Raw genomic sequence first — 15832 nt, 5'->3', positions numbered from 1 at the left:
TTCTAACATTTTCCTTATGACATATGTTAAGCTAACTGACCTGTAGTTCCCAGCTTTCTGTCTCCCTCCCTTTTTCAATAGTGGAGTTACATTTGTTATCTTCCAATCTAATGGGACATTCCCCGAATCTAGGGAATTTTGGAAAATTAAAACCAATGCATCAACTCTCACTAGCCACTTCTTTTAAGGCCCTAGGATGAAGTCCATCAGAACCCAGGCACTTATCAGCCCGTAGCCCCATCAATTTACTCAGAACCACTTCTCTGGTGGTTGTAATTTTCCTGAGTTCCTCCCTCCCTTCCATTTCCTGATTGATAGTTGCTTCTGGGATGTTACTTGTATCCTCTGTAGTGAAGACTGATGCAAAATGCCGGTTCAATTCATCTGCCATCTCCTTGTTTTCCATTATCAATTCTCCAGACTCACTTTCTATAGGACCAATGCTCACTTTGTTAACACATTTCTTTTTTAAATATTTATAGAAACTCTTTCTGGCTAATGTCTCTCATACTCTAATTTTTTCCTCCTTATTAATCTTTTAGTCATCTTTTGCTGTTCCTTATATTGTCAAATCTTCTGACCTTCCACCTGTGTTTGCGCAATTATATGCTTTTTCTTTAAGTTTGATACTTGTTGACCACGGATGGTGTGTCCGTCCTTTGGGCTTTTCTTACCTGTTGGAATGTATCTATTCTGTGTATTCTGAAATATCCCTTAAATGTTTGCCACTGCATCTCTATTGACACATCCCTTAACCTAATTTGCCAATTCACTTTACCCAGCTCTGCTTTCGTGCCCTCATAATTGCTTGTTTGAATTTTAAAACTTAGTCTCGGACCCACTCCTTTCTCCCTCAAACTGAATGTGAAATTCAGTCAGATTAAAGTCATTGCTACCGAGGGGCGCCTTCACTATGGCCTGAATTTTCTGGTTGGCGGGTGGCGCGAAGCAGGAGCGGGTAGACGCAGACCCGATCACTGCCTACAATCAGGTCTGCACCGCCATTTTACGCGGGCGGGCCAATTAAGGCCTGCCCAGCGTATTTCTCGACTCCTGAGGATGGCGGGAGTGGGCAGGCGGCGGTGGGCGTGCACAGACCGCCGGGTCCAAAGGCGACCCAGCAGCTGTTTAAATGAAGGCCTGACAACCTTTTCTAGGCTGCTCACAATGGCAAGTACAAGGCCACAGCAGAGGGCTTCTGGTGAGCAGGTCAGTCCAGAGGGTAGGCCAGCGGAACAGGCCAGGCTGGAGGGTAGGGCAGTGGGACAGGCCAGGCCAAAGGGTAGGACAGGGGGGGCCAGTGTGCCCGTCATTTTTCAGATGACTACCTTGCTGCCCTCCTCGAGGAAGTGGCAGCACAGCGGGAGGTGCTGGTCCCCCAGGATGGGGGGAGGAGGAGGCTCCCCCACATGACAAAACATGCCTGGGAGGAGGTGGTGAGTTCCTGCGACGTGCTGCAGCGCACCTAGGTCCAGTGTCATGAGCGCTTCAACAACTTGTTGCGCTCTGGCAGGGTGAGTACCATGTTGGCGTTGGGCATTTAACCCAGCAGGTCGGCCTACCCCCTCTGCTGCCCCCCCACCACCCACTAATTGAGAGTGTAGTGACTTCATTGAATCATTGATGGCATTTGTCCTTTGTTGGGTGAGCCAGCAGATGTTGCCCATGCTGAGGTCAGCCTGAGACGGCGATAAGGAGATGTGTTTTGCCCCTGCAGCATGTGTTACACTGAGTCCCACATGGCTGGTTTGCCCCTGGAGGAGCTGCACCTAGGCGCTAAGTTAGAACTGCAAGACAGGTCCAAGTCAGGGTGATGAGATGGTGGGAGGGGAGTTTCAAGGTAACATGGCAACGAACCATCTGCTGCGCTCCACATACTTGCACCTCCTTGCATGGAAGGATTTACCATGTGGTGCCTAATGTGATGTAGGCAGCATGTGTCCAAGGGGGGCGGTGGGGGTGAGCAGGCCTGGCATCTTTGTGACAGTGCTCGGCAGCAGCAGGGTGAGGAAGCACTGGAGCCCTGATATGTCCCACTTGGGGTAGGCCGTGCGCAAAGAGAGTCCATGTGCAATTTGCACTAATCAATGCTCTTCTCTCATTTTCATAAGAAAAATGCTCATAACGCGACAGAGCGTGCGAGGACTGGCGGCAACCAGGCACAACTCGCCATTCTAAGCCATTTCGAGGAGGCCCTGGATCTGGAGAGGCGCCATGCACCCAGGTCCACTGATGTCGGTGAGGCCGGGGTGCCATGGCCAGGTATTTATGCCCAACAGTGAGGTCTGCATTGTCCACCCAACAGCCATAGGAAAGCTGAATGTTAAATAGTTTAATTTTGCAACACGGCTTGACCGTTGGTTATGGAAGAATGAGCGCATAATGATCCGGGGGAAGGGATGAAATTTGTCATTGTCTCCACGCTAAGTGATCCACTGTCCTTGTTCTTCCTTTCAGCATCATCGGAGCAGGGCTGGGAGGAGGAGCAGCAGAGGACCCCCTCACACCTGAGGGGCCTGAAGTCTCACCAGCGTCACACCATTTCTGCGAGGCAGGCACCATCGCAGATACTAGCACCTCGGTGGGAATTTGAACAATGGCTAGTGTCCCGGGGCACAGAGGTGAGAGCACTTCACAGTCGCTGGAGGAGATGGCAGAGACAGTGTGTCCATGGTACCAGCAGTTGGAGGGCTGCAGGGGACCAGGAATATGCTCAGTCAGTGCCTGATGATGGGCCTCTGGAGTCGTCCGCAACGCAGCAGGTGCAGGAAATTCAGCCGGGTGTGCGGGAGCATCTGCGGAAGATACATGAGGCTACGCTTGACTTGGTCTCTGTGGTGGAGCAGTCTATGAGGACACTCGCTGAAGCAATGAGCCACATGTCTGAACGCCATGTGTTCTCCATGGGAGAGAGTGGCGACTCTCGTGGACAGCCTACTTCAGGAGACTCATCAGGGCTTCCTGGGGATGCGCTCAGACCAGCAAGCCCTCACATCGGCACTGACTTCATTTGGTCAGCGCCAGTGTGGGAGATGGTTTGGGCATCAAGTTTCCCAGCTCGGTGCCCATCCATCCAAGGTGAGCAGAGAAATCCGAAGCAACCTCACGTCGGCGCAGCAGCTGCCTGGCGTCTCTGCAGGCTCCTCTCAGGGCACTCTAGATGACGGCAACAGCTCCTCCGCCCGTCTCCCAACGACCATATCATCGGGTGAGGCTGCGACGACTGGGGAGATGCCAGCTGTGCAGCTGACAGCTCCCTCCTAGGCGGGGCCAGCATAGGCTCCACGGGCCAGGGACAACCGCCAAGGTCATTGAGGCCAACAGGGCAGCAGAGTCAGCAAGCTGTCTCAGATGTCACTCTGAGTGATGGGACAGCACCAAGACATAGCACCCGGAAACAAAAGCATAATGCACCTTTTATACACACCACAGGTTTTTCACTGGTGCTTCTGTGTTGGCCCGAGATGAGGTCCTTATGATTTTGATTTGTAACACTATTGTCTTTTTTTGTAATAAGTTGCTTTGCTTGACACATTAAATTCAGCTTTGTCACCATGGCTGAGGCTGCCTTTCTTCTGCATGTGCATGGTTTCCAAAACTGTAATAAGTGTTTTGTTGGAAATTCAGCTTTATTAACAAGGTCCTTAGTTACTGTTGCTAACCGGGTAGATTTTGCACTTAGGTGTCGCGTGCCGAGCCGACAGCCCAGGCTTGTCCTGGTGGACCATCTGTGGTGTACTCGCTGAAGGTTCATCGGATTAAAGCCTCCCGGGTGTCCCTGCCCCCCTGGAATCTGCCCGGGTCAGCGTCTACCCCTTCAGCATTTCCCTGTGCATGCTCATCCTCGGACTCACTGCTGGACTCATCGTGTGCAGCTGCAGCCACTGCGTCGATGTCTTCATCGTCCACTGCATCCCCCCTTTCCAGAGCAATATTGTGGACAGCGCAGCATGCAACCACGATCACCGACACACAATCTGGGGGATACTGGAGTGCGCCCCAAGCGGTCCAGGCATCGGAAGCGCATCTTGAGAAGACCCCAATGGTTCTCTCCACCACAGCCCTTGTGAATGCATGGCTCCTCTTGTACCACTGCTCAGCTTCAGTTCTTGGATGGCGGAAAGGCATCATGAGCCACCTTCTGAGGGGATAGCCCTTGTCACCCAGCACTGAAGAGCCTCGGCAACTGGGAGTGTCTGAGGATGTAGGCGTCATGGGATCTTGAGTACCTTGGGAGCTGGGTACCTTGCACAGACTTATAGAATCAGCATCCTGTGATCATACACTATATGCACGCTCATGGAGTGGAAGCCCTTCCTGTTGACAAAGGCACCAGGCTCACCTGCTGGCGCCTTGATGACCATATGTGCAGTCTATTGCACCCTGGACACAGGGGAAGCCAGCAATCGCCGCGAAACCTCTGGCTCACTGTGTCTGGCTTGCCTGGTCCCAACAGAAGTGGATGAAGGTCAATGCATGCCTCAACAGAGCATCAATAACCTGCCTGACACAAGCGTGGACAGCTGATTGGGAGACACCACAAAGATCACCCACCGAGCCCCAGAAGGAGGCAGAGGTATAGAGGTCGAAGGCAGCTGTGACCTTCAGAGCCACTGGAATGGGGTGTCCACCCAGACAGTTCGCAGAGATCTCAGGCCCAATCATCTGACAGATATAGTTGACTGTCTCCCTTGAGAGACGGAGCCTCCTTCGGCACTGCACCTCAGACATACTGAGGTAGCTGCTTTGCCGCCTATATACCTTAGCAGCAGGATACTGGCATCTTTTGCAGCCCCTTCCACCTTGGACTATCTCTTGGCCCTGCGCCCCTTGTGCCTGCGCCTGTCCTCCCAAAGGTGGCTCCCCTGTAGACTGAATATGCATTCCTAGCCTCCTCCCCCTTCTAGCCCTCCCTTCCTCCACAAAGGAGGTGCCTCCAGTGGACAGTTCAGCTCCCATTCCCAAGCTAAGGGGAGGCTTCCTGAAACCTGCAGGCCCAGAAAAGATTCCTCACTGCAGAGTGCTGACCTGAAGGCTGAGAGTCCAGAAAAACCAGCTGGTATGCATTTTGAAGCACTGCAGATCACACAGGCAAGTTTGAAAAACTTTCAAAAATAAATACTTGACTGTGCACATTCATGACCCCATTGAGCCCTCTTATCCCACCCATGGATGGGGTTAATACAAATGTGTCCCCGCCTGCCCTTTGCACCCGTGCGCCGACCCGAAGATTGCACAAGAGCCGAAAAATCAGCCTCGATTGAACACTCAAGGGCCTTAAATGACCTGTTAATTAATGGCAGGCACACGTCAGACATCATCAAGCACCCGCCCAGCTCGCCCAACGTCACCACACGTCATTTTACGTACGGACATGCGGGGCCCGCCCACACACAACAACGGGAAAATTCCGCCCTATGAGATCATTAATTAATTCCATCTCGTTGCACAATACCAGGTCTAGTATAGCCTGCCTTCTGGTTGGCTCCAGAACATGCTGTTCTAAAAACCATCCCAGAAACATTCTATGAATTTCTCATCCAGGCTACCTTTGTCCATTCGGCTTTTCCAGGCCGTATATAGATTAAAATCGCCCATGATTATCACCGTGCCTTTCTGACAAGCTCCTATTATTTATTCCTTCATGCTCCATCCTATCATGTGGTTACTATTAGGCGGCCTGTGCACGACTCCCACAAGTGAATTCTTGCCTTTACCATTTCTCATCTCTATCCAAGCCGTTTCCACATCCTGGTTCCCTGAACTTAGGTCATCCCTCTCTATTGTGCTAATACCATCATTAACTAACAGAGCCACCCCTCCACTTTTCCTCGCTTCCTGTCCTCCCTAAATGCCCTGTACCCTTCACTATTCAGGTCCCAATCCATGTCCTTCTGCAGCCAGGTCTCTAATGATTATCAAATCGTACTTATTTTTTCTGTGTGCTCTCAGTTCATCTGGTTTGCTCCGAATATTCAGAAAAAGAGCCTTTAGTTTCATCATTTTATTCTTTTTATAACCTCTAGTCTCATCTGTTGATTTACTGTTAGATTTTGTACTCTGTATCCCTTCCTGTCATGGTCTGTTTTTCATTTCCTGCCACAGTACCTTTCTCTTTTGCCTTACCTCTATTCCTTAATTTACCACATCTTCCCAAATTTAATCCCTTGCGCCATTACTTAGTTTAAAACCCTCTCTACTTCCCTAGTTATGCGGCTTGCAAGAACATCGGTCCCAGCATGGTTCAGATGTAGATCGTCCCAACGGTACAGATCCCACTTTCCCCAATGCTGATGCCAGTGCCCCACAGACTGGGACCCACTTCTCCCACACCAGTCTTTGAACCATGCATTCATCTCCCTAATCTTATTTGTCCTATGCCAATTTGCATGTGGCTCAGGTAATAATCCAGAGATTATGACCTTTGAGGTTCTGCTTCTTAATTTGGTGCCAAGCTCCTCATACTGACTATGCAGAACCTCCTCTTTGTCCCGTCTTTGTCATTGATACCTACATGGGTCACGACAACTGGGTCCTTCCCCCTCCAACTGCAAATTCCTCTCCAGCCCCGAGCAAATGTCCCGAACCCTGGCACCAGGCAAGCAACACAGCCATCTGGACTCTCGCTTTTTGCTGAAAAGAACAGTGTCAATTCCTCTGACTATACTGCCCCCTACTACCACTACATTCTTTGTTAATCCCCCCACTCGAATGGCTTCCTGTACGACAGTGGCATGGCCAGTTAGGCCATCCACCCTGCAGCCCCCACTCTCATCCAAACAAGCTGAAAAGACCTCAAACCTGTTGGACAATTTCAAAGGCCAAGGCTCCTGCACTCTTACCCTCTGGGTCCCCTTACCTGCCTCACTTGCAGTCACACCCTCCTGTCCCTAACCACTGACCAAACCAGAAGACCCTATCCTAAGGGGTGTGTCCGCCTCCTGGAATAAAGTGTCTAGGTAACTATCCCCCTCCCTGACGTGCCTCAGTGTCTGCAGGTCGGCCTCCAGATCAATAAATCTGAGCCAAAGTTCCCGCAGCCGCATACACTTACTGCAGATGTGTTTGCTCTGGATGACACCGGTATCCAGAAGCTCCCACTTCCTGCAATCATAGCACACCACCTGCCCTGCCATCTCCAGTATGTGCTAATTAATTAATAATTGCTAATTAATTTATAATTAGCAAAGCCTACACCTCCCAATAGGTTTTGGCACTGCCAGTAAACTTTACAATACTGATAAAATTTACAGTTTCTAACAATACCAGTTACTGATTTACCTGCTCTTTCTGCTGCACCAAAGTGGAAATCAAATACTGGAGGCTGAAAAAGAGAAGAAAAAAGCACCTCCTTCCCATCTTTCACCAAACTCCCCACTCAGCACACTTTACTTCTTGCAGTAAACCCCTAAAGCACTCTTTTCCCCTATGGACCGAATTCCAACTTTGAACCAAATTCCCAATTATACTCACTCGGTCTCTGTCTCACTCAGGCGAAGTCTCCCTCACTGACCATGCGCCCTTCCACGTCCACATTTGACACTAACACCTTCATGGACCAGAGCAAAATAACTTGTGGCACCTTAAAAGCCTTAAGCATTGAAGAGTTACGAAGTATAGCTAGACAAGTTGAAATGAATGTCAGACCAAGAGCTAGAAAACTCGAAATGGCAACATAAGGAAAAACCTTTTACACGGCGAGTAATTAGAATCAGGAATGCACTGCCAGAGAGTGTGTGGTAGAGAAAGATTCGATCATGGCTTTCAAAGGAGAATTGGATTATTATCTGAAGAGGAAAAACTTGCAGGGCTACAGGGCAAAGGCAGGGGAATGGCACTAGGTGTATTGCTCTTGTCGACAGCTGGGACAGACGTGCCGGGCTGAATGGCCTCTTTCTGTGCTGTAACCATTCTATGATTCAATTAGAGCTTTCCTACAGCCATTTCTGGCTGAAATCAATGACTCAGTATCAGTGTGGACATGGGGTCAAAATTAAGACCTTCCTGGTCAGGACAGTTCAGCCAACAGATGACCCAGCTCATTTTAAACTATTTTGAAAAACATAATGTCAAGTACTAGCAAATAGAACATTTTACAAATCAAATGTCTACACAAGGAGTTCATCTGGATTAGTTTTCCTTTAAGTCACATATCCTGACTTGAACTACATCACCATTCCTTCACTGTTGCTGGGTCAAAAACCTGGAACTCCCTCCCTAACAGCACTGTGGGTGTATCTACACCACACAGACTGCAGTGGTTCAAGGAGGAAGCTCATCACCACCTGCTTAAGGGCAATTGGGGATAGGCAATAAATGCTGACACTCATATTACAAGGATTTATTCAAAAAAGTCACTGTTAACCAACATGAAACTATCTTCCTTCAGCTTAAATGATTAGGTAGTCACATTCTCCTCAGCCTTCCCCATTTGCAGTGATAGCTCAAATAAATGGAGGCAATAAAAATGTTAAAGGCTAACACAACCAGTTGCAGCTTGGTTAAGAATTATTAAAGCTCATTACATCAGAAACTGAACATGCTTAATTCAACCTTCAAAACAATCTGAATTCAAACTTATGAGGAACTTCTCTCCATGATCTGATAATAGTGATTGCATGAAATACTGATTTTGCAAGATTTTTTGCTTAAGAGCAAAAGATTAAAAACAAAATGAAGTTTATACAGTACCATGTAAAATCACTACTCAGTTGTACTGATATTATATCCATGGCTGTTCAGATACCTCAACTGGTGGGCTTTTATGCTCCAAGATTACCAATAAAAAAAATTATGTTAACATAATGGAAGAAACCACCTTTTGTCCACTCAAGTAACAACTACAAGATAAACTGAAGTATAAAATTTATTCTATTTGAATTGAGTCAACTATACAGACTGGCAAACAGTGCAACAAATCAAGTCTATTTAGCTGTTGTTGTAAACTTGATGCACATTTAGATTATTAAGCTCCACATGGTTAGCAATTTAGGTACAGTTCTGTGGTTTTCAAATGCAAAAGGGGCCATTTTCTAATTAAAGCTGTGATATCAGTTAAATAACATTTTAAAAGAAAGATTGACTGATCTACAGGAAGCAATTGGAACAATATCCCATATGAAAGGGACTGAGGAACAGCTCAGTTACAACAGTGGCACATACAATGGTCATTATTACATGGCCATCAAAAATAGAAAAGAGAAATGCAATTCTGGCCACACAAAGTATTCAGCTACCTAAAGTGTAACCTGCTAAATAAAGCTTTCTATTATAATCAACTTACCAAAATACATATAGATAAAGCTAGTGTAATAACTTTATTTTTAAGTAAAGAAGCAACCCAGAGCTAGTAGCCAAGATGGAATTCATAACAATGCAATAAGAAGTTAAGTTTTATTTAAGGCAATTCTGAAAGGGCGTGAGCTGAATTTCACTAATCTGGCATTATCCAATTGTTTCAACATGGTTACAGTGCTATCAGAGAAATGGTTATTATAAATTATGAGCAGATTTTAAAATAAAGCATTTTTGCTGTCAAGTTAAACACATCCAAAGAAAGTGAGGGAGCATTTAAGATGTTATATTTTTCCTCAGTAATCATCTATTAAACATTCAAAGGTAGTTATTATAATGCAGATTAATTGCAAAACCTCATACTAAAGCATCCAAAATAAGAAAAATACAAAAGCATTTTCCCATCCCCCCAGTTTCTCCCCATTACTGCTCCTCTTTATGAGTTGTGTACTATTCCATGGATAAAGGTGAACATTCCCTTTGGTATGTGAACAATGTCATCATGCTTTTCAATCCTATCCTTTTCAGATATCAACATGCATTTCTGGCAGGATCATTGAATAGCAGGTAGCAGGAATCCAAGTTGATTGGTTTCCTGTTCCACTGTCAGCCAAGGATTAAACCCGAGATACTTTAAGAATGAGTGTGGTTGGAGGATGCTGGTGAAAGAAGAAGTATCCTTTCGGTGCAAAGTACAACACAGCTTCACGCCCTCTCCAACTTAAGAAAGGTTAAATAAAACATAAGATGGCGCTCAGCTAAGATCATCAAAAGCAGTCAAAAGGGAACCTCAGCAGAAATCTTTCTTGCTCTCATTCTTTTACACTGTGGATACTGAACTGGGCTTGCAATTTTCTGTACCAATTAAACTGCTATTTTCTTCTTAAATGCAAGCTTTCCCTTCTACCTCTTTAAGAACAGAGCAAAATAAATGCCAGAAATAAAATCAAAAACTGCACTTCCAAGGGTGAAACACAAAAATGCAACATTTTCTATTTTTATTTTACTGCCAATTCTGTATTTATGTAATCAAGTAACATAGCACCAGATTTACTTATTCAGATTAATATCCCATAAGTACCACTAAATCCTGATAAGCCTATGAACTGTAATATTTAGTTACATATTTTAAAAAATATAAATTGGAATGGTTTATGGAAACATTATTCATACATATATGCATTTATCCAAAATCCATCAGCAGGTGAATTAGGAAAAAAATCCAGAATACCAATATATATTTATAGACCTTTTACCTACTCTCCACAATACTTATGTTCAGAATCTAGACCGTCAAAATTCTGTTACAACCGAGTTGGGAGGAGTGCGTGAATTATCAAGCCCCACTACTCCAGAGGCCGTACCATTAATTTAAATGTTTAATTTTCTCACTAAAATGGCCAATTGTGTACCTATACTTCTAGTACCCAAAAGAAATGAGACTCTGATCAGGCTTCTTTCAAAACACTCAATGATTAATTTATTATAAAACAAAACTCCTTTTAAACAAGTTTCAAGAACTGGTTGACAAAATATTGTAATCTGAAAGTGTAACTAACTAACCCTTTTAAACTTCCCCAGCACACACATGGACACACATACACAGGCAAACAAAAGACACACAGGTAGTCTCTGTGGGGTCAGGCAGATGGGAAAAGACTTTCTTAGAAAAAAAATTAAAGTTCACAGAGGTTTGATGCTGTCGGTCCAAAGTTCTCTCGGGTGAAGATGTGCCACTGGGCCCAGTAGATATCGGGAAGTTCACCAACGATGCTTCAGCATGGAGGATAGTACAGCGGGACCAATTCTTCCTGTCTCAGCTAGCAATTCCAAAATTATGGAGACAAACTACATTCATATGAGGATTATCTGGCAACAGGTTGTGAACCACACACAGTTTCACAAAGCAGAGAGAGAAAGAGAGAGCGTGCTAGTCAGGGTAGCCTTCTGTTCTCAGCCTTTCCCAAAAGAGACTGAAAGCAAAACCACAGGTTCAAACTTAAGATTTGTCTCTCCTATTTGATTGCCCTTTTGTCTTCCAGCTTTTCGTTAATTAAATTTCTTTGCAGTTCAAAACAAACAACTCCTTTTCAAATACCATATAGCTCAGGTGATTTCTTGGAAGAGGTCTACTTGTTGACAGTTCCAAGGTGAACTTATGACCCTTTTAAAAATAACTCTCAGGCAGCCTCCAATGTCCAAATAATGCAATGTCCCTCCATATCTTAAAAAGAAAAATCCAGTTTAAAGAGATATGATTCGAACAATTCCAAAACTAAAATACCAAGTTTCTGCTAAAAAATTCTGATTTATGAGTCTCCCATATCAAATCTAAATGTATCAAAGCATTTCAAGGAATTAATTAGATTTGAAGTGCTGTGAATTTCATAGACAAACACAATAGGCATTCTGTACCAGCAACACTTCAAATGTAATGAATAATCAATTGGTGTTTTAATTGTATTGGATCAAGGAAAAATGTTGGCCAAGACAACTGAACAATTCATTGCTCTTTAAATATTGCTATGGGATCCTTGACATATACCTGAACTGCCAGAACAGTTTAATAATACCTCTGACAGCATAGCATTCCCTTAGTACCAGGCTCAAACTCTCAATCTCTTGACTCACCACGAGCTGAATTCTAATCTCTTTTTATTTATGTGTGGTCTCAAGATGCTGTTCTGCCTACTTCCTTCAGCGATGTGAAACAACAAATATTTATTTCTCTTAGCCCTCTGGCATGTTTTCACAATGGCACACTGAAATTACAAAAAGCACCAGAAAAGAATGGGTTTGCACAAAGTGGCACATACTTAAGTTGCCACATCAATGGCATAAGTTTTAAAATTAATCCAAAAAATATAAAAAATTGTTTTGAACAGTTTACAAGATCAGGAGATAGATACACAGGCACGGTGGGAGTCCAGGGAATTTGAGGAAAACCTATTTGGCACATCTCAACACATCCATCCAGAAAGACTCGACATTTCCCCACAACCCCTCCAGTCACATTTTCATCTTACCAAGTTGCTTCAATGGTCCCAGTGTTTTTGCAACAAATATTCCACATAGAAGCCTATTTCATATGTGAGTAAAGAACTTGGGACATCAACACTAAATTTGCAATTTACTATGCCCCCTTGTTCTGTTTCATGTTAAGTCTTTAGTTTTTTTTCCTATACAGTTCATTACCTTAGCACTGCCTCAACACCTCAACATAATTCCTCCAACAAGTACCAACTGTTTCCTACCTTTTAACCAAATTCTCTTAAATTTCCTGGTTCTACAAAGAATCCTTTAAGTTGGTAATTTTTTCAGAAATGTAACTGTTAAGACAAATCTGAGGTTAAACAGAAAGCACTTTTTTGTTCCTATGGAAGGTTCTATAAAGATTTGAACAGCTTGTAAAAACCAACTTCTCCTCAAAGTCAGATAAGCTTGGGAGTGTTATGAACTGCGAGGAGGGCGGTGTGGAACTTCAAGAGGACATAGGACTGGTGGAGTGGACAGATAGATGGCAGATGAAGTTCAATGCGGAGAAGTGTGAGGTGATGTATTTTTGTAGAAAGAACATGGACAGACAATATAAAAGAAGGGGTGAAATTTTGGAGGGGGTGCAGGAGCAGAAAGACTTGGGTGTATATGTGCATTGATTATTGAAAGTGGCAGGGCAGGTGGAGAGGGCAGTTAATAAAGAATATTTTAGAGGCATAGAGTACAAGAGCAGGGAGGTTATGCTGAATTTATAAAATACACTCATTAGACCTCAGCTGGAATATTGTATACAGTTCTGGGCATCATATTATAGGAAGGATGTGAACACATTGGAGAGAATGCAGAACAGTTTTACAAGAATGGTTTCAGGGATGAGAAACTTCAGCTATGAGGATAGATTGAAGAGGTTGGGACTTTTCTCCTTGGAGAGAAGAAGGCAGAGGAAATTTGATAGATATGTTCAAATCATGAGGGGCTGGACAGAGTAGATAGGGAGAAGCTGTTCCCACTCATAAAAGGATCAAGAACGAGAGGGCACAGAGTTAAAGTAATTTGCAAAAGAAGCAAGTGTGACGAGGTAAAGAACTTTTTCACACAACGAATGGTTCGGGTCTGGAATACACTGCCTGGAAGTGTGGCTGATGCAGGTTCATTCGAGGCATTCAAGAGGGCATTAGATGATTAATTGAATAGAAACAACATGCAAGGGTACGGGGAAAAGGCAGGGGAATGGCACTAGGTCATAATGCCCATTTGGAGAGCCAGTGCAGACATGATGGGCCGAATGGCCTCCTTCTGCGCCACTAAGATTCTGTGATAAAGCCAGCAAATTTTATTTTCAACATGTTATTTTCAGCAACTTGCATGTGTGGCATCTGAAGTGTGGAGGGAGGACTTTTATATATAAATTAGTATTGTATTCAATTGGATATAACAAGGTTAATATTGCCACCATATTAAATGTCAATATCCATGCGGCACACCACAAATGAAAAATGTCATAGCAAACAGAGCAAAAGAATATAATTGCCCTTGAAATAATGTACTTTGTTTTGGTTAGGCAAATGTAATAAAACTCAGATCATTTTATTTGGTATATACACAAGTTTAGCAAGCTTCAGCTAGCATTTGTATTTAAGCAAGCATTCTTGCATCCTGAATGTAAATCTCTCCAATATTTATGTAAAGTTTGAAATAAAAACAAAAATGCTGAAAATATTGTGAAGTATTTCCAGCATTTATGTTTTTATTTCAGATTCCCATTATCTGCAGTGTCTTGTTTTTGTATTTATGTAAGGTTTCCTTGTTTTATTTAAAGAAAATAATTCTTCGCCCAGTTATGGTACGCTATAATGTGCACCAGATCTCCAACACCAATTCCATAAAATCTTGTCTGAATTACCCTCCCAGGACAGTGTACTTTACAGCTACCAGGCCTCAGAGGGGAGCCCGGGATAACAACTGCTCACACTTCCTCAACCTGCAGCTGAGTCTAGTATAGTAGAAACATAACCAGTGTCTCAGCATTCTCATGTTACTTCCAACAGGTGCTCAAGCAGAATGCTCATTAAATTCTTGGCAATTTGATCAAATAAATTTATCTTCTGCAGGTACAAATGTACATCTTGCTCTTCAGTTCACACATCTCTTTATTGAACACAAATTGTTTCATCCAACCAAATTGAGAAGTTTGGGGCTTACCTTTTGCTTATAGTTGCTGGACTCAGGCAAGGACTGGTTCAGTTTTTCTTTCTGTTCAGACAGATAATTCTGGTAAACACTCAGGAGTTCCTGGCATTTTTTATACTGCTGTTGCAAAGGTACAAAGTAGGTCAAAGGAAATAACAGAACATTGAGAAAAAAATAAAGCACTCATTGCTATTTTAATAACATTACAAAGCAACTATTTCCCTCTCAAAACAGAAAAGAACCGTTCAAGAGGGCAGAAGCTTTATTCAGCATAAAATGGCGTTACAATAATACAGCACTCAAACTTGGCAAGTAGACAAATTATGAATGCTTCAAGGAATTTTATAGATTTAGAAAACATAATTTCATCTATGCAGTGATGTCTGAGACATGATGAGCTTAAAATGAAAATAAATTGCTAACTGACATGTAGGAGCTGTACTGAAATTGCATTTTATTTTGCATTTACTCAATGTGAATTCCACTAATAACACCAGTTAAACAATGAATGAACGAGGCTGCAAAACACGAACAATGCCATGATGATTCACAAGTTGCTTAAATTTACTAGCACAACTTGTGCAGCGTTCGATTTATATATGGACACAGTTTTTAAAGTGAAACATTTGTTTGCATCAAGAGAAAAAAAGTCACCGGCTTCGACAGAAGAATTACTCGGGGTACAATAGCATGGTGGATATGTTGCGCATTTGGATTCAGTTAGTTAAATGAATCTGGAAGAAAAAGCAATATGGTAACCATGATTGTCATAAAAACCTAACCGGTTCACTAATGTCCTTTAAGGAAGGAAGCCTACAGTCCTTTATAAGTATGGCTTACAAGTGATTGATTCTTAACTGCCCTCTGAAATGGGTGACCAAGTCACTGACCTGTATCAAACTGCTCCAACAAATTATGATTAGAATCAAACCAGATGGATCACTTAGCATCAATCTGGCATTGGATTTGGACACGAAAAGAGGCACACCTAGCCCAGTCACCCTGCAAAATGCTTCTTATTAACATCTGGGGAGACTTGTGCCAAAATTAGGAGGTCTGTCCCATATACTTGTCAAGCAAAAGCCTGACAGTCATACTAATGTTCAGCCAACATTCCAAACTCCTCCATCACAATCCCTAAGAATGTCTTGCCTCACCAGAGGACAAACCCACTAGAGGTGGTAGCACTATGGTATACAGAAGTGCGTGCCTGAGAGTCCTCAACAGCGTCTCCAATTCCCATGGAGTCTCATGGCATCAGGTCAAACATGGGCAACAAAACGTGATGCTGATTATCACCTATGCTCTCCATTAGTAGTAGTATTGTCACTGGGCTAGTAATTTGAAGACC

The 15832-nt window shown here is 43.7% G+C and overlaps 1 protein-coding gene across 5 annotated transcripts in view; it reads right to left on the bottom strand.

The window, feature by feature from the left end:
* kiaa1328 (KIAA1328 ortholog) overlaps positions 1-15832 on the bottom strand; it is a 275580-nt gene that overhangs the window by 165384 nt on the left and 94364 nt on the right. For all 5 annotated transcript variants that reach the window (XM_078551400.1, XM_078551422.1, XM_078551406.1 and 2 more), the window contains one exon: positions 14494-14612. In XM_078551400.1, coding sequence (XP_078407526.1) covers positions 14494-14612 — 119 coding nt within the window. The remainder of the gene's footprint in view (positions 1-14493; positions 14613-15832) is intronic.

The sequence above is a fragment of the Cetorhinus maximus genome, chromosome 1 (assembly GCF_964194155.1).
Source record: "Cetorhinus maximus chromosome 1, sCetMax3.hap1.1, whole genome shotgun sequence".
NCBI lineage: Eukaryota > Metazoa > Chordata > Chondrichthyes > Lamniformes > Cetorhinidae > Cetorhinus > Cetorhinus maximus.
Note: the sequence above shows the minus strand (reverse complement) of the source record. Positions and strands in the feature narration are given on the sequence as shown.